Raw genomic sequence first — 24,107 nt, 5'->3', positions numbered from 1 at the left:
TGTACCAACTTCTGCTTGTAAGCTCAAAAAATCATTTCTCTCACCATGTCCCTTTAACCAGTGCTTGAAGTGGGTGGGATCACAGACATGACCAAAAAATTTTTTTTAAATCAAGCTGTGCTCCAGAGAGGCAAACTTTCAGTCTTCCCTTCCCTTTATGAAGGACTTTGGAAGTTGTTTTGTCAGGTTATGTTGGACCATCACTAGAGTTAGCAAAGGACAGTATGTTAAAATTTAAAAATATCACAACTAGTTATTGTCTCAATAGAAGTTTGGTGTGTAACTCTCGCCTCATTTAAAAACAATAGTAGTAAATAGGTAAATAGTTTCTCGAGCTAAAAACTGAACGTGATTATTATGAAATAAATATATACATGAAAGTGTGAATTGTCTGTATCAAGCACATAAAATTTATTTCAGCTCAGATGACAGAACCCCAACTGTTTTCACACCACTTTAAGCACTGCTTTTACCTATGGCACAGTGGAAATATAGCCATTCAGACTTAGCAAACAGGAAGAAAAACCAGTCACCCCTCAAGACCATCAGTAGTTGGGCCATTACCAAAATAAGCAATAGTTTAGTCTCATTCCTGTTTATTGGGTTGCAAGAATATTCTCTGCATCATGAATTAACTTCTTTACAAGTTTCTTACACGCAGGCCGCTCTTCTTTCCTTTAAGCCTTATTGTATTTAAATGCAATAAACACAGATTACACCACCTAATCATAACCAGTGTTATTGACTCCTACTAGTTGATACAGAAAAGAAAAGCCTAACCATTGGCCACAAGATTGGATAGGATCCATCATGTACACTTAGCAGCATCAGACCTGCTTTTCCCAGAGTGAAAGACTCAATAATAAGGGAATGAAACCAGAAAAGGATTGATGGAATGGGGAAAAAAATGAAGACCAACTGTTGGTGAAATCTGCCAGAGATTTAGTAGTTTTCTTTGTAAAGTGAGAAGAAGCGTTTTGCTTTTTATACAGAAAAGTTAAAATAATCTTTACTCACCTGTATGACTTCTATTCCTCTTTTCCTGGAAAAAAGAAAAGGACAAAGGGTTACTTTAGTAAATGATGAATAGTAACAGAGTTCAAATACTCAAAGAAATACATTGCTTGATATTAGAACATTAAGGAAAAACTCTACATTACAGTACTTGAGGCAATTCCAGGCCCCAGTTCAGAAAAGCACATGCTTAAGTGCTGTCCTGACTAGGGACCAACTTCAGTACATGCTTAAGCATCATCTTGAACCGGGGCCTGGAAGGTGAGGTGGAAGATTATGTAAATTATACATTAGTGAATGGTCATAAGGGATGTTACATGGGTTTAATTTATAAGCTACCAGACAAAGGAAGCATAAGAGGTTCACGTTAAAGCAGGGAACACCCTATTTTTAAGTTTTTTCCCTGCTATCCCTCTCTCCCCACCCTTTAATGTAATTCTCACACCGCGGTACTAGTGTCACCTACAGAATGGGTCAAATTCAGAGGTGACATGTAAGGGGATGTAAGTTTATGTTAGTCAGCAGGTGCAAGTTTAAGATGCTGCATTTTATTCTTATTCGTGTCCTTGTACCACGCCCATCACCCTGGTACCTGACCACCTTGCACTGTCAGGCATCTACATAGAGATTTACATCAGTCAAGTTTCCTCTTTTCAACCCCTCGTGGGCAAGAAGGGACTGTGGAACTGGCCTAAGGGATTTTTAAGCTGTCTTAGAAATGTTAACAGGTTACAAGAGCTGCTGTCAATGTCGTGACCCAAAACGTGGCCAGATCTGAGGCCATTCCTAATTCCTGCTGGAGTGAACTGTGAAGTCTTGGACTCATTAGGAAGCCCTCTGCCCTGCATATATAGCTCCAGCCTTAAGGTTAATAGTTGCATCGTGCCTAAAAAACGGGCTGGCCAGGGCAGTCAGAGTGCCAGGGGTCGAGGAAGTCCCTTAGGGGTACACCGACACGGCTAGGAGTGCAAGTTAGGCTCACCCCAAACTTGGCCCTTCATCTCTTGTGGCACTGGCAAAGCAGCACATATGTACACAGCCAGACACGCTTCCCTTATTACATCCAACAAGCTGACACCACACTAAACTACTAGTAGAAATCCATGCCCACTCCATGGGGGGAGGGATAGCTCAGTGGTTTGAGCATTGGCCTGCTAAACCCAGGGTTGTGAGTTCAATCCTTGAGGGGGCCACTTAGGGATCTGGGGCAAAAATCAGTACTTGGTCCTGCTAGTGAAGGCAGGGGGCTGGACTTGATGACCTTTCAAGGTCCCTTCCAGTTCTAGGAGATTGGTATATCTCCTATTATTATTAGACACCTTCCCCTCTATGTGCAGACTATTTAAATGCAGAGCAATTTTCCTCTCAAACTCAGAGAATTTAATATCTTGAGCCAGTTCTTCAGAAGAGGCATTAGACCAGGATTCCTTTTACTTGCCTCTGCTAACTCCCCAGGTAGAAGTGAAAGATCCTTTGGCACAAGGAGGAAAAGAAAAAAAGAGTGAGTAACTCTGGCCAACATTCCTCTGCTCTATAAAAGAGGTTTGACAGTAGAGACCATGGCTCTGTGTGTGGGTGAGGGGAACAGCTGCTGACTACGTAAGTGGCTGCTCCCATTGTCTACCCAACCCAGAGTCTTGTTCTTCTGGAAGACAATAGTGAACATGCCCAGGAGGAGAGACAAGCAATACAAACGGCTTCCTTCTCCTACCTCAAACTCTGGGAATCACACAGTGCTATGGGAAGCTTCCCTTATTTGTACACCTAGGACATTGAGAGCTTGCTGCTCAGCAAAGACATTAAAATAGAAATAAATGAGGTAAAATCATTGAACAGAGAAGTGGACAATCTCCAACTTCTTTTGCAGCCAGCAAGTTCCATCTATTTTAAACACAATATTATTCAGCAAGCGATAATAATGGGGCATAACTTGCGGCAGATTAACACACAGCAAATGAGGTTAGCCAAACAGCTATTTCTAGTGTGGTTATGGAGAAAATGCGATTCAGCAAAGAAAAAGTTAGTGACCAAGTTTTCAATAGCAAGTAGCAAGAAAAAGAAAAAGGCATTTAACAGCCAGGGAGAGGTTTAATAAACAATGGCTGCAACCCAGTCAGAAGCATTCCAAGAACCACAGAATACCCAGTGCTTAAGCAAGCAAATGGGCTCAGTTTTGCCGTCATTGCCTCGTAATAAGCAGAAAGACTGAGGCTGCTGCTGAAACATTCAAAGCCTCATCCCCCAATACTCCCATAGAAGTGCTGTTCCAAAGCCTCGTTATGGACAGAAGCAAACCCAGGTGGTGGAAGAATACATTTTTCCATTCCTATATCGATATAAGACTCCAGAAACCATCACTCTGAAGCCTACTCTGTCTGCACAGTCAGTGTGCAGCGATGGAAACAGCTACACACATGGCTGAGAGCTCTTTTCATTCAGAGTATAACCAGGTTCAACCCTCATGGGGATTTGTGGTCTGTTACCGTGCAATTTTTAAGTTCTCAGCTTTTTTGGGCTTTACGAACTTTACATGACTTTACGAATTCCACCTGTGCAACAGCACAGGATTTCAGCTATTAGTACACAGAATAAATCCTTTTCTGTTTTCAGGGAGTGAGAAGCTCTATCCTAGTTGCCAAACCCACTCAAGGAACATTCGGTCTGAAAGCTTTTTATAATCCCAATAAAAATGGGCTTTACAAATTGATTGGAATTTACTAGCACTGACTGTACCATAAATGCAACAATATGTCCAAAGAACAAATTACACTAGCTTCTCACCACTCCATTTAGTGCAAAAATGGTAAGTAAGAAAGTTGTGTTGTGTTGGATAAAAAGTTAAACACAAGCTCAAATGACAGAAGAGAGGGTGGAAATGGTTGTGACTTTGGTTTGCATTGCTGGGCCTTCCTCAGCCAGTCTTCAGAAGAGCTGCATTCCTTTTGGTTGTTCGAAATGTTTCACCCTTGAGAACCAAGAAGAGAAGGAACCAGAAAAGTTAAATCTTCTGAGAAGTAACTAACTTGGATTGAGTCTTTACTGAAATTGCTTTGTTAAAACTAAGTTCTTTAAACAGAACAACATTCAACAGCCAGGATGACTTATTCCTGAGGGAAAAGCCCATTCAGACAGGCAACCACGTCATCAGTTCTGGAGTTAGCTACATCTCCAGTGTACTGATCACCCTACTTGGTGCTTCAAATCTAGATATACACACACACATCCTGTATCTCAGCCATGGAGTTTCCATTGGGCAAATTCCTTTGACAAGACAACTCCATATTAGGCTGTGAACTAAACTGTACTGAGACCACCACTGATACAATCAACGTGCACAAGATTCCCCCGCCACACACACACACACTCCAAATAAAAAACTACAACCACTTGTAGCAGCAGTCAGTCCTGACCCAACAGACCATTGCCTTGAGAGCAAAGAATGAAAAGACCGCTATGAATTCTTTTGGCCAAATTTGTGATTCTTGGGGAGAGAGCGAGAGAGAGCGAGAGAGATGCGTTGGGCGAAGCACACGGATGTGGGTACGGCTGGATGCTGCCAAAGATGCTCCGCACTAACGCTTGCCAAAAACTATAGTAAAAGGGTTTTCCCTTGTGGGTGCTACTGTGTTCTTCCTGGTGGACAAAGGAGCCAGGATCCATCTCACTCACACACCTCTCTCCTTTGGAGAGAGTAATGCAGCCAGTCTCCTCTCCTTGCACTCAGGAACTGCCAGAATCTGCAGTCTGACTGCCTCCTTCCTAGGTCCAACAAAAGGCCTCCCTGCCCAGCTCACCTGCATGGAGCAGCTATAATTTAACTCCCATCGGCCACCCCCCACACACACACCCCATTTCTGAGAACAAAAATGTAGGCTAATTTTAAAGCTTTTCCCTCTTCCCTCAAAGTGGGAAACACAATTGGGGCTCAGGATAACTAATCTGCACATTTTCATTTCATGGATATTATGAAAATGCCAAAAAGGTTAAAACTAAACTAGATCCCAAGACACCATATTTTGTTTGAAAGCACAAAGCTCTCATATCTAGGCCGGGTGTTTATATTCCAATTTTCAGTGCAGAAGAAATGTTTATCCCACATTTAAGCTGCTGAAAGAAGTGGTTTACAATGAAAAAAACCAAGTAAAATCCTTTGCAGCAAAGCTGCGACACCACAAGCAGCCATAGCACGCCTGGAGCTATAGAAACCTATTTGGGTGCAGCACAGATTACAGATGAGGGCTCCTGGTTTATTTCCCTTTCGGCATAGGACTCTATATTAATCACTGTTCTCAGAAGGAATCAGGTGTTGCTGCATGTAAAGAAATAAATGTTATCTAGTCATGTTATTGCCACATCATTAACTCTCAATAGAAAAAAAAATCAGAAGCTTGTTCTGGCTTGTTGTTTCAGTGCTTGAAATTTCTGAACCATTCTTATGCTATGAAGCAAACTGTACCACATGCAAGCATGACTGAAATCCTTAAAATGTAACTTCATTAGATTCACCCACCTCTGATATTTTTAAGCTAGCTTTATCTATGAATTCAAAAGAAGACGACACCATCAAGTTAACATAGGCCCATAACTGATGCTTTGGAAGGTTTTACAAATCCTAAAGCTCAGTAGAAATAGTTCCATTAATTTATTCTTTTTGTATATAACCCAGGTGATTTAAACATTTCCCAGCAGTATCTGAGACCTAAACACTGAAGCACCGTACTGCTGAATGACAGCCGGCAAGAGAAAATGACTGAAAACAAAAGGCTAACCTGACTAATACACCTCTACCTCGATATAATGCTGTCCTTGGGAGCCAAAAAATCTTACCGCGTTATAGGTGAAACCATGTTATATTGAACTTGCTTTGATCCGCTGGAGTGCGTAGCCCCGCCCCGCCCCCCCGGAGCACTGCTTTACCGCGTTATATCCAAATTCGTGTTATATCGGGTGGCGTTATATCAAGGTAGTGGTGTATATTACTGTCTGAGCTGAGTGACACGGAGAAAAACAAACAGCATTTATAATGATCAGATTTTATTTTTTTAAATTATCAGTTTTAATAGTCTAAGATTATAAATACAAGTAAGGAAGCTTGTTTTTTTTAATATAATAGGATTTTTAATCAACATTGCCTCTTTAAATGTAGTAAAGTAAAAAAATATTTTGTTTTTTTTATAAGGACTTCCATAATGGGATCCCAGAGTGCTTTATAACTATTACTAAATCAAGCCTCCTAATACTACTGCAAAACCTTCCTTCTCGACAAAGCCTTTCCAGCATGATTTCAAGACTGGAATCATCAAAAACCTATTTGTATAAGTATGGATTTCACTAAGTGTTGAAGACAGCAGATGATGGCCTCCTGGACCATATGGAAGTTACCATCATGGTCTTGATCTGGAGTGATGCTCCTCCTGTGCAGAAAGCTGAAGATTAGGAATGCTTGAATCAAAGAAACAGGGGTGCTTGTGGCATCTTAGACTAACAAATTTATTTGAGCATAACGTTTCGTGGGCTGCAGCCCACTTCATCAGATGCATAGAATGGAACATATAGTAAGAAGATATATATACACATACAGAGAACATGAAAAGGTGGAAGTTGCCATACCAACTCTAAGAGGCTAATTAATCAAGATGAGCTATTAGCAGCAGGAGAAAAAAAACTTTTGTAGTGATAATCAAGATGGCCCATTTCAGACAGTTGCCAAGAAGGTGTGAGGATATTTAACATGGAGAAATAGAATAGAGTACTCCTGTTCTTTTTGCGGATACAAACTAACACGGCTGCTACTCTGAAACCTGAATCAAAGGAGTGGGTGGATGTATCTACTGAGAGTATCTTCATCTACTGATTCCGTATACAACAAAGCTTCAGCTGGCCAACAGGATCCACATATTCTCACCTTCACTTGTTCATTAACATCTTGAAAACATTCTGCTTAGCCATCTGTCCTCTTGGCACAAAGGTTTCTTTGCCCAGCTTGTCTGCATCAGAATTTCACTGTCTGAGTAATCTGCATTTTTATGATTAACATCATGACTCTGCAGTATGGATCAAGTATTTTCATGTCCTAGAATTTATTCCAACTATAGTATCTGTAATCGCCGCTAAAACTGATTGCAACCAGCAGTTACTAAGGAACCACTTGAACAGGAGAGCCAGTGCAGATGGACTGCCCCATTCCAAAATGTTTATGAGCTACTGGCCTCCTTAGGGATACACAGGCTCTTCAATGGTTCCTTTACTAAAGGCTCAATTCCGTTCGATAAGTGCCATAAACTCCCACTGAAGTTCACTGAGGTAGAGGATGCTCAGTGTCATGCATGGAAGCACTTGGCACTTGCAGGATTGAGCCCCAAGAGAGCTTTTCTTGCACCCAGCCCCAGAAACTCAAGTCTGTGCTAAATTTCCCAGTTTAGACCAGGAATACATTTGCCTTTCAGCAAGTTTTTCCTTCTGCAGCCAATATTTTCTTAATCTCATAATGGTAAAAATATCACTCCTTGATCTGTATCTATCTGCCTTTCCCAATGTGGGCTCTCCTTCTAAAGCATCTTGTAGCACAGGAAGAAGAATACACCTCAGTCACAGAGAGATAGCCTGCACTGCTGGAGAAAAGGTGTGACTACACAGTCATTGACTCTGGAGGCCTCTCACTTTAGGTGGGCTGAAAAAGTGAGAGAAATGACCCTGAACTCCACACCCAGTTTACATTTCTGCTGTAATGAATGCCACTTAAAAAAAAATTACCTTTACCACTGAGAGGAGTTACATTTGCCACAATATTTGTGTTTTTTCTCCCCCATCCCACCCAATTTTACATAGATGGAGAACATCATGAAGTCAAACACTACAGCACTGTAAAGGATTTTAATATGATCCCCACTGTACAAGTATGAGACCTCGCAGGATCAACGAGTTCTCAACAGAACTTCAAAGCATCATACCATGTTGTATCTCAATAGACATGACAAGCGAGTATATTTTTTGGAAGACAGGCAGCAATGTGACTCCTTAATATTAATGTGAGTCCAGGCATTGACTCTCCACACACCTCGTTGCAAAGTTCACCCCAGAAGTATTCAAGCACTCATTCATTCATAAACACCACCAAATGACATGGAGCACAGTTAGAACCCAGGTAAGTTATGAACCATGGAGGACCAGAACTAAAGTGCCACTGGATAAAGTGACAGCATCCAAATTTAACTTCTTACATTGTTTTATTTAAGAAGTGAAGTGGGGGAGAAAAACCAGCAGAAATAAATCAGACACGTCAGGCAATAACTGAAAAGAAATAAGCTAGCTTCAGTCCCCAAACATTAAGATATTCACTTACAGAAATGGTTTCAAGATATATTACAGGGCTACTGATTTTAGCACTATTCCTAAAGAAGCTGTATTACTAAAATAGTCAAAATCCATAAACTTGAAAGGGTTTATTTTCCTCCCTTTGTTTTTTTTTTAAATTAGTCTTTTAAACATATTTCAGTGCTTTTGAGTTCTGTAAGACTATCTTCTTCTGTCTAATAAGGATAAGGTTTTCCCAACACACACTGTTCTGGGATTCCAGTTCAGAATCCTTGCTCATCATTTGCATAGCAGGGACACTGAATCCTGAAGTAAGAGAAACGCAACCTAAGGAAGGCTGGAGAGGGAAGGAAGAATAATTTACACCTATCTAAAGAAAATTAATAGAAATAGGCAATTACCCATCCTACTAGTCATTTGTAGCAATATTAGTAACGGATAGCGATTCTGAGTAATTGCATGGGCCTTTGTTATTTTGGAGACTACCTCCCCATCCGCAAACCACCCTAAGGCCTGGTCTACACTACCAGGGAGGGGGGGGGGTCGAACTAAGGTACGTGACTTCAGCTATGCGAATAAAGTAGCTGAAGTCGAACTACCTTAGTTCGAATTTCCTACCTGTCCAGATGCCGCGGGATCGAACTCCGCGGCTCCCCTGTCGACTCCACCACCGCCGTTTGCGGTGGTGGATTTCCGGAGTCGATGGAAGCGCATTCGGAGTTCGAACTATCGCGTCTAGATTAGACGCGATAGTTCGAACTCCGAGAAGTCAAACTCTCCGCGTTGACCCGGCGGGTAAGTATGGACCTACCCTAAGAGAGGTCATCAGTGGATACAGCTGGTCATTACTGTCAGCAGCTGTGGGCAGCATGCACACTTAGCAAAGGGTCCCCAGCGATAGGACTTCTTAGCTTACAAGATCAGGAGTCCAAGCCTAACCCTTGGCTAAACCAAATGCATGGCCCATCTCTTTGCAAGATACTTGTAGGTACTTTAAAATGTCTAAACCAGACACAAAATCCATTGTTCTCTGTCTTTATGGGTACAGTTCTCTGTATTATACCTACAATAGGTTAGATTAGTATTATTTTTGTTAATTAACAATTACTAATAAGTTTCTAAAATCTACACTTTACTTCAGTCTTAACAAACCCAATCAAATATGCAATTGTTTGAGTCAACGGTTACAAATTACTGAATTCCTTTTGATTTAAGTAGAAGAGAAGAGATGGAACTAACATAGCATATGTCAAAAGAGATTTTCAATCCTTCCTTTTTCAATCAAGACACTATCCATATAGGTTAGGAAATAACGAAGGTGAGTAGTTGGAAGGTGAGAAAGGCCTGCTCTGTGCATTAGGACACTCACCAATTTGTTAATTGGGGTATTGATCATTTTTCTGCACTTTAGTATGATTCGGAAAGCCAGCAGCAGCCTAGTCTCTTTTCCTTAAGCCCCGGCCTGGACGCATCTGAAACTTCGATGCATGTGGTGGGTAAACAGGAAAAGCCCGCGAACTTTTGAATATTTCCTATCAGCGCCCGTTACAGAAGATGAAATTCAGAGAATTTTTTTAAAATCTCCAGACAGGCGCCATAGCAGGGACTCAAAGCCAAAGAATCAAATGAATGCTCATGGACTGGGACTGAAGCTATCCCACAGTTCCTGCAGCTACATCACCCCTATCTTTACTGAATGCAAATCCATCCTCATCATCAGCCTCAGCTGATGGGTACAAAAGGACTGTAAACCGTCCTGTCATCAGCCTATTGGCCCTAATTTTTCTGGTGGATGGATGGTGCAATATGGCTGGTAACCATCCTCATCATAGCAACAGGGGCTGGGCCATCAGCCCCCCCCCCCTTCATGTAAAGAAAAGATTCAGTTGCCCCTGGACTAGCAGTGGGATGCTGGGCTTCTCTCCTACACACTGCTTAATGTCCTGTCTGGACTATCATAGCAGCTGGAGGCTGCCTTCCACTCATTTCTCACTCACAAGTCAGTGTGTCTTATTCCTGCATTCTTTATTAAGTCATCACACAAGTGGGGACAATGCTACGGTAGCCAAGAAAGGCTGGGGAAGAACGGAATCAACAGGTGGGGTTGGAGCACCCCTGTGAATAGCATACAGATCATAATTTCTGCATGCTCTGACACAGAGCAGCTGTGCTCTCTGGTTCTATGATACGGTGGTTCTCTAGTACACTTGCCTATATTAGGCAGCACTGATTCTAGTTTTAGATATTGACTCAGGAGTCATTTGGCACTTATGATGCAGCAAGCAAATGGTACAAAACGATGGAAGGTGCAATATGGCTAGTAACCAATCTTCCCTGGCTGATCGGCCAGGGGCACTAGCAGCAAATGGTACAAAAGGACTGGTAGCCATGATCATCCTCAGTTCCAATTTATGGAAGGGTTTGGATGGTGCAATATGGCTAGTAACCATCTCTGCTGTCATGCAAAAGCAAAAGCATGCTTCTGTGTAGCGCTGCTGAATCGCCTCTGTGGCGGCCTCTAGTACACACAAGCTCCATGATTGCCATGCTATGGCATCTGCCAGGGCAATCGACATTTACCCAGAACCACCCGCGACAATGATTTTTGCCCCATCAGGCACTGGGATCTCAACCCGAGTTCAAGGGCGGGGAGGCTGGCGGAACTATGGGGATAGCTAGGAGCAGCTACCCACAGTGCATTTTATAAATTCTGTTTTACAAAACCGGTTTATGCAAATTCCTTAGAGTCCCATTTCCACTAACTAAAGTGAAGACGTCAGGAACATCTTCTTAGAGTCTTCTAGTGGAACAGTGTAAAAAGGCCCACTGGAAAGACCTGCAGTGAAATCCTGGCTCCACTGAAATCAGTGGCAAAATTCCCACTGAATTAATGGGGACAGGATTTCACCCTGGGTGTCTAATTCATGTCTGGAGAATATAGCTAGGACCACTCTAGAGTTAATAGCAGATAGGTTTATTCCTAGTTCAAATTATATATATATATATTTTTTAAAGGCACTAAAAGGTCCATTTTTGGTCAATACCCTGCAATAAGGATGCATGTTACCTGCACCCAAGAGGGCCAATAAGATGAGCTCAAAACGACCCACAGCAGCAAAATATTTTTCAAACTGACCAATCATTGGAGAAAACTATCTCCAGCTCCTCCATGGCAATACCCTAATAGAGTAAGAGGCACGTGGATGTGGTGTATGACAGTGAACTGATGATGATCACCTGCTTCATTGGCACTCTTTTCATACTATATCATAAGGCTTGTTTAAAGCAAATAATGCCAATCAAGACAGCACATACAAGGCTAAAGAAGGTCACGTGAAATTAAAAGGAATATATTTAAAGGAAAGGAAAGTGAGCATGCCGCCAACAAGAGACACTGAGTGTTCGTTTGTAGGCACAGGAGTTTCAGAACAACAGATCTCCATGTTGCAGCTGCTAACAGAACCCACTGTTACCCCATCACATGGCTTGCCACAGTGCAGTGAAGATAACAAAAGTGCTGGGTTGTGGCCCAACTCTTGCTTTTACATAGTTTATTCCTGTTATCAACTGCAGTGTTGATACCATGGGAGTTCCACACTAGCAGCAGGGGGAGCAGCTAGCACACAACTCCTGTGATGATGGCACAGCTTTACCTTAGCAGAGTGCATTTTGATGCCCTTGGGACTAAAGCCATCTTCAGCAACATAGGGATATCTCTCCTACCTTTAATGAACAGCTCCTGATCACGTGATGCTGGTCAGCTACTTCTGACGACCTACTGACATGAGTTCACTGATGAGCACATGGCTATTTGGCAAGCCTTCTCTCTCTCCCTCTGCCTTGCCTATAGCCAATACCGACTGCTGAATGCAGGAATTACTGAATGACATTCTATAGCCTGTGTCAGGCAGCCAGCTAAGCTTACCTGATCTGTCCTCCTGCCTAACACACACTCTAAAAATTGGGGTCATAATGGTCTCTGCGGGCTTAAAACAAAAAACAAATCTATGAATCAACAAATGCTGGCCGTGCACAAGGCAAAAGTCATAAGGAGCGGGCAGTGCTTCAAGAAACAGAGGGGAAAAGACACACAAAAAGCCAGGAGAGGCATGGAGAAGAGAGTTTTGTCCCTACACAACAGGGCTATGGCAGAAAAGGAAACCCCCGAGAACCCTTCCTCTCCAAAGACCCATGAAATGTTTTACTCACAGACTACCAGAAGACATAAGGAGATAAGCATTCATTAACTGAACGTTTAAACCAGATGAGTCTAAGGTTCCTGTTAAAATGTGACCCAACATACAATTGCTTCATTGTTCAATATGGTTTTTAATCTTTAACAAATGCACACCAAGGCTTGTGAAACCCATGTACATATTTTATTATGACCACAGCAGAAAACTGTATAAATCATTAATGTAGGGTGTGGGGAGACAAACAGCTGCTCCCCATACACTGGTTAATCAAACATTTCAGGTTACTGAGGCTTTTACAATGCAAAACACGGTTGGCATAGAGACAGTATGTGTTTTCCTTTGGACACATAGAATTACAACTCTCAGCACATTGAGACATGCAGAGACTGTTTCTCTAGAGGTTGTGGACTTAGGCACCATCAATTAGGCTTAAGAATCAGAAGATTCTTCTCCTTCATTGGATATAAGCTCCCTGTCTAGTCAATATCAGTTCACCAGTGTTAACACAGAGAGCACACATACAGTATCAGCTATGTAGTGCAGGGTTAGGAAGACAATTTTTAATATGGAGATTTGCTTTGCTATAAGATAGATAGTTTTTCTTTTAAGGTTCAACACAGATTAAATGTGGGGTTTTTTTCCCCTTCATAGATAAGTTTTATATATGCAGGACAACATAAGCCTACTTGCTCACTAGAATAGAGAATAGAAAGAGTGCAGAAATTTGTCTAAGGCACAAGTGTCTGGGGAGCTGAGAAGGGGGAGGGTTTTATTTTTTTTAGTTTCTCTCTGCAGTAAGCACCAGTTCTAACAAACCACCAGAAGGGAAGTCACAACCCAAAAAAGGGACACTAGAAGCTAATGTCAGGTCCAAAATTTAGACTGTGCCTAAAGAGAATGAAAAGGAAACTCTGGAGAACCCTTTTGTTTTATTTTCACCTTCTGTGACTTTTGACAATGTCAGGGAAGAGGGAAGTTATGCTGCTACATGACAATTTGAAAGTGAAAAAAGATTAAAATTACTTCTAATATGGTACAAGTGCAATTTTCATCAGCCAATATGGGTGAAATGCAAAGAGTAAAATATGGACTTTTTTAAAAGATGAGTTTTGTTGACAAGGACCTTTCCTTCAAGGTCTACAAGAAAAAACAGCTTTTAAAGCATCAATGTTTAGGCTTTTCTAACTTAATAGTATCTTTTCAACCATGCTAATTTGCGCTAGAGACCAGCTATCTGGGTGCTTCCCTGCTATATCAATATCCTTACAGCCCTGTCATTCCACCCTTCAACTCCTGACTTGCTCAGAGCAAAATAAATACTCAGTATCTCATATTTTTTCAGATAACTGAAACACCTCAGACTTCACAATTCAGCAGCAACTTCTATTGGATGATATCAAAAGGGCTGTCCGGAGATGAATAAATTAAGCCTCAAGACTCCTGTTAGTTAGAAAAAATATCTTTCCCATTTTATCAGTGGGGAGAGAGAGAGAGAGAGAGAGAGAGAGAGACCCCAGATGGGGAAGTGACTGTAGCAGAGCCAGGATTAGAACTCACCAACAATGAGTCCTGTGGCACCTTAAAGACTAACAGATGTATTGCAGCATAAGCTTTCGTGGGTGAATATCCACTTCATCACTCACAAAAGCTTATGCTCCAATACATCTGTTAGTCTTTGAGTCCTGTGGCACCTTATTGTTGCTTTTTACAGATCCAGACTAACACAGCTACCCCTCTGATTAGAACTCAGTTGTCCCAACTTCCAATCCATTGTTCCAACTACAAGACTCTTCTTCCTTTCTTTGGGCTTGATCCTCAATATACTGAACAGTCTTGCCTTGATCCAGCAAATCACTTAAGCATGTGTCTAACTTTAAAAGTACAGTAGCCCTAGTGACCTTTATGGGACTTACTCATGAGTAAGCATTTTGCTGGATTGGGACCAGAACATTAAGCATCTTGCAGGGTTCTGTCCTAACTGACTGACTTGATTATAGAGGAGACAACTCACCATGATAACTTCCCCACTTTGTTTCCCTAGTACACCTCTCTTTCACACAATTCCCAAAGCTCAGGACTGAAATCTGACTAAGTATTCCTCTGGACATGGAATTATACACAATTCAACACAAACCAAATGAGTCTGAATGCAAGAGGGAAGGCTTATAATTCAAGAATTAAAAGAAGGGGACACCAATTCAGACACAATGACCAAATCATGATGAAGGATCTATGCTCAGAAAGGGAAAGAGATTCCTCCATGGCGACTTAGCCCTGTTTTCCACTAACTTCCTCAGCCCAGGAAGGTCAATTTAGCAACCACCAACCATCACCTTCATTGCTGGCTGAACAGCTGAAACAGCAAATAGGTCTAGTTAATTAGATGCTTTAACTGTGAAGCATAATGGGGTGAAGTCCCTAACCTGATAAGCTGAGACTCTCCCATTGGGGAAGAAAAGGACTTTCCTCAATACAATGTAAGCCTCCTCTGCACAGGACAAGTTCATTCCCTGTCCAAGCATCCATCTAAAGACTATGCTCTCTTACATCTGTCTGTTGAAATTAACCAGTTGTTCTGCTTTCCTCAACACTTGCACCTTTTTTAAAGAAAGGGTCAACATCTGCCAGATTTGGGGGGGGGAGGGCAGAGAGAGAGAGAAATTGCACATTGCAGTACAGCCAAAAATACTGACCGAGTTTCTCAAAAGTAACTAACACTTTTGAGTGCCCAAAATGAGATCCTTTAAGGGGGCCAGATTTTCCATAAGGGGCTGGGCACCTACCCTCTCAGAATCCAGCCTCTTTATAGTGTCTCAAGTTGGGCACTGAAAAATTGAGGGACCAACATGTCAGTCTTTTTTGGCGACCTTGGCCTCAGAAACTAAGTCTTAGTTCAAAGTTTGACCAGAAGTTACTTTGGACTTTGACATCATCTAGCCTTCCACATAACTTGCCCCATCTAAAAGCATGTTCTTATGGTAGTTTCCCTCATCCCCTCAATTGCTTGTTACACAAATTGGCTGCAGCTTCTCTTAATTAAATAGTAAACTCTTTGGGGAAAGGACCACCTTTTACTCCGGGTCCATAAAACATCTGGTGTCATCAGGCCTCAACATGGGCTTTTATGGACTATTGTAATATGAACAACAGATCTGACTTATGAAACACTGAGTCCTCGCTGAAGTTCAGAAAAGGTTCACAGAATACCAGAACTTGCAGTTCCCCCACCATGCTGATGTCAGGGCTAATAAAACCACTTTCCCAGGGAGATGTTTTAAATGACAGCCTTAGTGGCTTGAGGGGAAAATTCTGTCAAAGTCCTCACAACACTAACTAAATCCAAAGGACGAGTTAACAGTATCCTGGAGGATCTCCTCTCCAATGCCTTTCATGAAGGCCTGTAACAGCCTGGTAAGATAGTCTAAAACCCTTCTGTGCAGGAATGAAGAGACCAAATGCCTGCTTAAGGCTCTCAAATCAGGCTTCTAAATAAATAAATGCATTCTGAAAAAGACTGTATAGGGGATGGTCCAGCGCCTGCCTCTCCCTCCCCCTCTCAACAGTGAGGCTTTCCAACACCTTACCATTGCACATCTAATTTAGTGAGTCCTATCTACATGCCTATTCTTCCCCCAAATACAAACCACTTAAGCAACTTGTCAGGAGCCCAAGGGCTCTGCTGTACTTAGCATTTAATGGAGCCACAGTAATCAATGGAGACAACTGCAACTGTCCTCATTTTGAACACAGATGTGCGTTCCATAAAGACTACCAGTCCAGCATGGTCCTGTTAAAGATGAAGGTTGTTGCAGACTGCATAGCACAACTACCAGGCTGCATCTGGCCTGCTCTTACCCCATACTAGGTGAAGGATTTCTTCCTAAGGTTAGTCCCATAAATTGTTAGAGAATCAGAGAAATGTAGGCCTGGAAGGGACCTTGAGAGATCATCTCATCCAGCTCGCTATGCTAAGGCAGGACCAAGTACCTACACCATTCCTCACAGGTGTTTGTCCAACCTGTTCCTAAAAACCTCCCATGATGGGGCTTCCCCCACCACCCTCGGAAGCCCATGCCAGAGCATACCCACCCTTATTATTAGAAAGCTTTTCTTGATAACCTAAAATCTCTTAAGCCCATTACTTCTTGTCCTACCTTCAGCAGACACAGAGAACAATCAATCCCCATCCTCTTTATAACAACCCCTAATATAGTTGAAAACTGTTTTCAAGTACACACAGCCCCCCCACACACACACACTTTTCTCAAGACTGAACAAAGCCAGTTGTTTCAATGTTTCCTCATAGGTCAGGTTTTCTAAACCTTTTATCATTTTTGTTGCTCTCCTCTGGACTCTCTTCAATTTGTCCACATCTTTCTTTCAGCTTGGTGCCCAGAACTGGACACAGTATTCCAGCTGAGGCCTCACCAGTACCAAGTAAGGCAGGACAATTATCTCCCATGTCTCACATACAACTCCTGTTAATACACCGCAGAATGAGATTACCCTTTTTCACAGCTGTATCACATTGTTGATTCAGATTCAATTTGTGATCCACTATAACCCCTAGATTATATGGAATGGGTACATAATTCTAAAAAGTTCTGGAAATAAAGGCAGGGAGAAGAGTTAAAAAAACAAACAAACAAAAAAAACTTACTTTCTTAACTGAAAGCTTGACTTGTCAAGGAATCTAAAAGGTATGTCTAGTCTGCAATTAGACACCCACAGCTGGCCTGGGCCAGCTGACTTGGGCTTGGGCCAAGGGGCTTTTTAATTGCATTGTAGATTTCGGGCTTGTGCTGCAGTCCGAGCTCTGGATACCTCCCACCACGCAGGATCCTACAGCCCAGGATCCAGCCCAAGCTCAAAATATCTACACTGCAATTAAACAGCCCCTTAACCCAAGCCCGTCCAGACCGAGTCAGCTGACATGGGCCAGCCTTTATTTCAGTGTAGACCAGTGGTTCCCAAACTTTAAACAACCTGTGAACCCCTTTCACTAAAGTGTCAAGTCTCGCAAACCCCTCCTAAAAATGAGTAGTTCCAGGGATTTTCTCATTTACCCGAGTATATAAATTATAAAATAAGTGATCTTGGAAATATAAAATTTGTTCTTATGGACATGCTTATTACACACTAATTATTATTAAGTGTCCCTAGCCTCTGCTTGCCAGAAACTGGGAATGAGCGAAAGGGGATGAATCACTTGATGATTACCTGTTCTGTTCATTCCCTCGGGGGTACCTGGCACTGGCCACTGTCGGAAGACAGGATACTGGGCTAGATGGACCCTTGGTCTGACCCATTAGGGCCATTCTTATGTTCTTATTTATCATTACAGTATTTTTATTACATTATGAAAATGACAACACTCTTCCAAGATCTCACTTTCGTAGCTTGTATCACTTTGAATAAGCCTGTTATAAGACAAGGCTCCTCTGTTTCACCAAGGAGTATCAGATGTGAAACGGCATGAAGGTATTTAAGAAGCCAACTCAAAGAGTTCCTCCTACACAAGCATTCAGGTCATGAGCAGTCCAGGCAAACAACGCACGTTACAACAAAGCTTAAACTTGTTCTTCATAATAATTTTAAAAGCAACACTAGCTGCCTGCCTATTTAATTTTAAAAACAGCAAAAAAGATTCACCTCCCTTTCCATTTCTTATAAGAAGTCTTGAAGTTTAAATCTTCTCAGTGTGATAGATCCAAGAGCTAAGAGGATCAAAGCAAGTGTAAGTCCAGAGGCTCCAGGCTGCTGGCCCTGTGCTGCCCGCGGTTCCTAGGGACAGCTGTCTGCCATTAGGAAATATTCTCTCCCCCCCCTCCCCCAAGAGCCCCCAGTAACATTTCATGAACCCCAGTTTGGGAACCACTGGTGTAGACATACCCTAAATGGCTAACCACCAAAACATCAAGAAAACATTTCATCCACATAGCCACTTGCGGACATAAACCCCTGAACAATTTTCTTTGGTTGTTGACAGACTATACTTCAATACTGCCCAGGCACTGGTTGAAAAATTAGAAGTTGAGAAGAGCATGAGAAATTTGTGATAAACTGACTTTTCAGTTCTCATGTCACAGAAAAGAAACTGGGCACTTTTTAAAGGAGTTAGAAAAACATTGAATTCACTCTGCTGCCCTTTAGGAAAACTGATGGTTTGATTTCCATAAAGCATGCAGGTATTTGGGGTTTGTTCTTCGACAAAGCTGGCATTAGGCAGGCAGGAAGGAGTTAAGTATATTGCCCGCACTGAAAAAAGGCGCGAATGCTTTCACAGAGGGAGAGGTGACTGACAACATGTACCCAAAACCACCCGCGACAATGTTTTTGCCCCATCAGGCACTGGGAGCTCAACCCAGAATTCCAATGGGTGGCAGAGACCCTGATTTAGACCCCTTTGTGCATAAATGGTACTGTATATTACTATATACCGTTGGATTTGTGCCTGTACATCATGTACTATGCAAGTTTATAGCTGATGGAAGGGAATTGCAACTCTGTATCTGTGTTGTCCTTATATCTCCTGTCACTGAACTTTTTTTGCCTTTTCCAAAAATAAAACACAAAATGATGAAGACCAACCCTTTGATCACATATTCCGATAATGTGTTTCTGATACAGTTTTGTGCTTTCAGAATTCTGCTGGGTGGGGCTGACTTGGCTCTCTCATCTAATGTTGTTATCTGCTTGTTTGGCTTTTGGAGTTAGTTCTGCAAGTATTTGTGTGGAAGCAAACATGAACCTATAGTATTGCACTTCCTGAGTGCTCTTCAACCATAGAGTTCAAAGTATTTTGCAAAGGTGGATAGGATCTTTATCTGCAATATAGAGGTGGCTAAACTAAGGCACAAAAAGATGTCATGACTTGCCCAGTCTTCTAGTGCTCTAACCCCTGGGCAGCACAGTATGGGGAGAAGGTGACCAGCCCTCTGTGGAGAGAGAAGTGGTTCGGGAATATTTAGAAAAACTGGACGAGCACAAGTCCACGGGGCCGGATGTGCTGCATCCGAGGGTGCTAAAGGAGTTGGCAGATGTGATTGCAGAGCCATGGGCCATTATCTTTGAAAACTCATAGATAACGGGGGAGGTCCCGGATGACTGGAAAAAGGCTACTGTAGTGCCCATCTTTAAAAAAGGGAAGAAGGAGGATCTGGGGAACTACAGGCCAGTCAGCCTCACCTCAGTCCCTGGAAAAATCATGGAGCAGGTCCTCAAGGAATCAATTCTGAAGCACTTAAAGGAGAGGAAGGTGATCAGGAACAGTTGGCATGGATTCACCAAGGGCAAGTCATGCCTGACTAACCTAATTGCCTTCTATGAGGCGCTAACTGGGTCTGTGGATGAGGGGAAAGCAGTGGATGTGTTATTCCTTGCCTTTAGCAAAGCTTTTGATATGGTCTCCCACAGTGTTCTTGCCAGCAAGTTAAAGAAGTATGGGCTGGATGAGTGGACTATAAGGTGGCTAGAAAGCTGGCTAGATCATCTGGCTCAACGGGTAGTGATCAATGGTTCCATGTCTAGTTGGCAGCTGGTATCAAGTGGAGTCCCCCAAGGGTCGGTGCTGGGGCCGGTTTTGTTCAATATCTTCATTAATGATCTGGAGGATGGCGTGGACTGCACTCTCAGCAAGTTTGCAGATGACACTAAACTTGGAGGAGTGGTAGATATGCTGGAGGGTAGGGATAGGATACAGAGGGACCCAGACAAATTAGAGGACTGGGCCAAAAGAAACCTGATGAGGTTCAACAAGGACAAGTGCAGAGTCCTGCATTTAGGAAGGAAGAATCCCATGCACTGTTACAGACTAGGGACTGAATGGCTAGGAAGCAGTTCTGCAGAAAAGAACCTAGGGGTTACCGTGGACAAGAAGCTGGATATGAGTCAACAGTGTGCCCTTGTTGCCAAGAAGGCTAATGGCATTTTAGGCTGTATAAGTAGGGGCATTGCCAGCAGATCGAGGGATGTGATCATTCCCCTCTATTCGACATTGGTGAGGCCTCATCTGGAGTACTGTGTCCAGTTTTGGGCCCCACACTACAAGAAGGATGTGGAAAGAGTCCAGCAGAGGGCAACAAAAATGATTAGGGGGCTGGAGCACATGACTTATGAGGAGAGGCTGCGGGAACTGGGATTGTTTAGTCTGCAGAAGAGAAGAATTGGGGGGGGGGTTTGATAGCTGCTTTCAACTACCTGAAAGGGGGTTCCAAAGAAGATGGATCTAGACTGTTCTCAGTGGTACCAAATGACGAAACAAGCGGGGATGGGGGGTTTAGGTTGGATATTAGGAAAAACTTTTTCACTCAGAGTGGTGAAACACTGGAATGTGTTACCTAGGGAGGTGGTGGAATCTCCTTCCTTAGAGATTTTTAAGGTCAGGCTTGACAAAGCCCTGGCTGGGATGATTTAGTTGGGAATTGGTCCTGCTTTGAGCAGGGGGTTGGACTAGATGACCTCCTGAGGTCCCTTCCAATCCTGATATTCTATGATTCTATGACTGCGGGAACTGTGGATAGCTACCCACAGTGGAACACTCTGAAAGTCGACGCTAGCCTCGGTACTGTGGATGCACTCCACTGACTTAATGTGCTTAGTGAGGACACACACAATTGACTGTATAAAAATCGCTTCCTAAAAAATCAACTGCTATAAATTCAACCTAATTTCGTAGTGTAGACATACCCTTAGAAATGAAACCCTGGTTGTAGCCTTATTTTATTGGAAAAAAGCAGCCCCAATCAGGAGAATTTTGGGGCCCCAGTATATCATGTTCACTGGGGCCCCACCCCTTCCCATGTCACCCCCAGTATAAGCTGAGCTTTACTGGTAATGGGGTCAGTAACAGATATCTAAGACAGAAGCTTTCACTAAGACATACTAAAATAAATTCAGTTGTAAAAAGTAATAAGGCATATTTAAATGGTCAGTTCCACCAGATTAGGAAAAGTGCGTGACTAGATCTCAGAATTTCCCTTTTTCTCCTAATAAATCGGCCTATTCCCATCAATCATAAGAGCAGGGTCCTGTGGTTTTTGCACAAGACAAGTCACGAGAACTGAGTCTTATTTGTTTTGAAAATATTCACGGTCACTTGTCCTATCTGTAGACCAGAGATTGCCACTTGCCTGAGAAAAAGGAATGAGTTCTGCTTAACTGCAAATCCAGAGTAACTTGCCCTATTTCAATAGTTACACAGGATTTACACGGTTGTAACTGAAAACAAGAGTGGCCCCAATTTTGCTACACTTAAGACTATACATTATACAGATTCATAACTAAACATGGAAAAATGATAGGATAACAACTGGTTCTTTCGAACAGTTAGCAGTGTTATACCAATAAAAACCAGCAGGATCTTAAGAGGGATAAGGCAAAGATGCCACATTTATTGTAAATATAATAGTAAAACAAAAGAAAAGCAAACACTGTTGCTTTACTACTTATTTCTATTACTACTTATTCCTTATACACACACACACACACACACACACACACACATTCATTCACACAATCATTCATTCAGGTTCTGTATAGGTGTTATAGTTACCAGCCTAGACGTTGCTCATGCCAAGTTACTGGCCAAGTATCTTGGTCATGAGGATGGAGCCGAGTCTGTGTCAGATGCACCTGATGCTCCTGGAGGCTGGCAGCAGAACCATAGACTCAAAGTCCTCAGTCTTCAGAGTCCAGTTTTATAGGAATTTATTCCTATGTCAGTCCATGAGAGTTGCTTCATTCTGCTGTTGCTAAATCAGCAGGTGGCTGGCTCCATGTTATCCGATGTTTGTTTTTTTCCTTCCTTTGGAGGTGTGGTGGGGTGTATTCCAGTTTGCCCTCTGGGGGTCATCTGGTTGATCCCACTTGACACCTTCTTCAGCCGACATTGAATTCTTCAGGCTGGTAACTCCTTAACCATTCATTCATTCTTTAAACTAGGCACTCATTCACATACATTTTCTATCTTAATTACATCTATTTCACTGTCTCTACCTTTTGGGGTGTTACCAATTTAGAGATCAGGCACTTAGAGTCAATTGAGGTTTAACAAGTTTTATACAAAGTATCTCTTTGAGCAGGCTTCACACAGACACAGCTGGTGGCTTGCAGGTTAGAGGCTAAATGTTGGGAATCACATTTACTTCTAACATAAACCTTCAGTTATAAAGTATCATTCAACAATAAATCATTTCTAACAATAAATCGTTTTTCATATAAACCATGTCTAATATAAACCTTCTTTAATATTCCTACATAATCCCCCTTTTGACACTACGATATACATATGATCGTTAGTGTCACTTTCCATGTAACCTGTTTAAAAGAAGGTACTTTGAGGCAACATGGGTTTGTGATTCCTATCTATTGGACATCCTTTTTATCCAAAAGGACATGCTAAAGATTTCAATAATACAAATAAGATTTAATACCAAGACAACTATCAAGGGATGTAGCATTACTGATAGGATGCCAGTGGTGGTTGGGGACCATCCAGAATATATATTATACTAGTGGTAGGTTGTAATTTGTTTAGTAAAAACAGTACTGACATTGCATTTACATTCATCTACTGGGGGGCTGCTAACACTCTGCTCCTTGATCTATGATCATAGAATCATAGAATCATAGAATTCAAGATCAGATGCCCCTTCGGAGGCGGAAGAAAAAACCTCCAGGGCCATAGCCAATCTTCCCTGGAGGAAAATTTTTCCCCCCCCCAAATGGCGGTCAGCTGAACCCCCGAGCATGGGCAAGACTCTCTCAGCCAAACCCTCTGAAAAGGTTACATCATACAGGGCACATAATTGACCTATTGACTAGCCGTTATCCTATCATACCATCCCCTCCACTGTTCCTTATACTCCTCCCTGATGGTTAGAAACCTTCGTCTAATTTCAAGCCTGAATTTCCTGACTGACAGTTTAGCTGAAAAAATTCTTCTCCTTCCCTGTATTTTATCCCTGATATATTTAAAGAGTGTAATCATATCTCCTCTCATCCTTCTTTTTAGGGAAAAAAAAAAAAAAAGCTCCTCCTCCTCCTTTTCATACGAAGGGCCTCCATTCCTTCGGATCATTCTAGTGGCCCCTCTTTTGTACTGTTCTAGTTTGAATCATCCTTCTTTAACATGGGGAGACAAAACTGCACACAATACTCCAAATGATCCCTATAATAACCTAAAATGCAACAAGACCCGCATTAGCTTTTTTTAGCAACCACATCCATCACATTGCCTACTCATAGTCATCATCAACCAGGACTCTAGGTCCCTCTCCTCTCCTCCTCCGTTCCAACTGACTGCCCCAGCTTATAAACTAAAGTAAAGTTCTTACATCCTAAATGCATAACCTTACACTTTCTCACTATTGAATTTTTCATCCTGTACTAATACTCCAGTTACAAGGTCGTCTAAATCTCCCTGGAGAATATCCCGATCCTCTTAAATCCTATATGAGATCCCCACCCCTTGTCTAAAAAATCAAAACTCTCTCTAAAAAAAAGAGAGAAGTTGTTTTGTACGATCTACCTTTCGTAAATCCATGCTGTAATCTATCCCAGTCTCTCTTTTTTTTTTTTTTT

At 42.2% G+C, this 24,107-nt stretch overlaps 1 protein-coding gene across 1 annotated transcript in view; it reads right to left on the bottom strand.

Moving 5' to 3' along the window:
- Positions 1-24,107, bottom strand: part of ITPK1 (inositol-tetrakisphosphate 1-kinase) — a 237,867-nt gene that overhangs the window by 159,198 nt on the left and 54,562 nt on the right. Inside the window, exon 2 of the mRNA XM_039535795.1 lies at positions 1,018-1,042. Within this exon, the coding sequence (XP_039391729.1) occupies positions 1,018-1,042 (25 nt within the window). The remainder of the gene's footprint in view (positions 1-1,017; positions 1,043-24,107) is intronic.

Source organism: Mauremys reevesii, linkage group 4 (genome assembly GCF_016161935.1).
Source record: "Mauremys reevesii isolate NIE-2019 linkage group 4, ASM1616193v1, whole genome shotgun sequence".
Lineage (NCBI taxonomy): Eukaryota > Metazoa > Chordata > Testudines > Geoemydidae > Mauremys > Mauremys reevesii.
The sequence above is the reverse complement of the archived record's forward strand: the minus strand, read 5'-3'. Positions and strand labels throughout refer to the sequence as shown.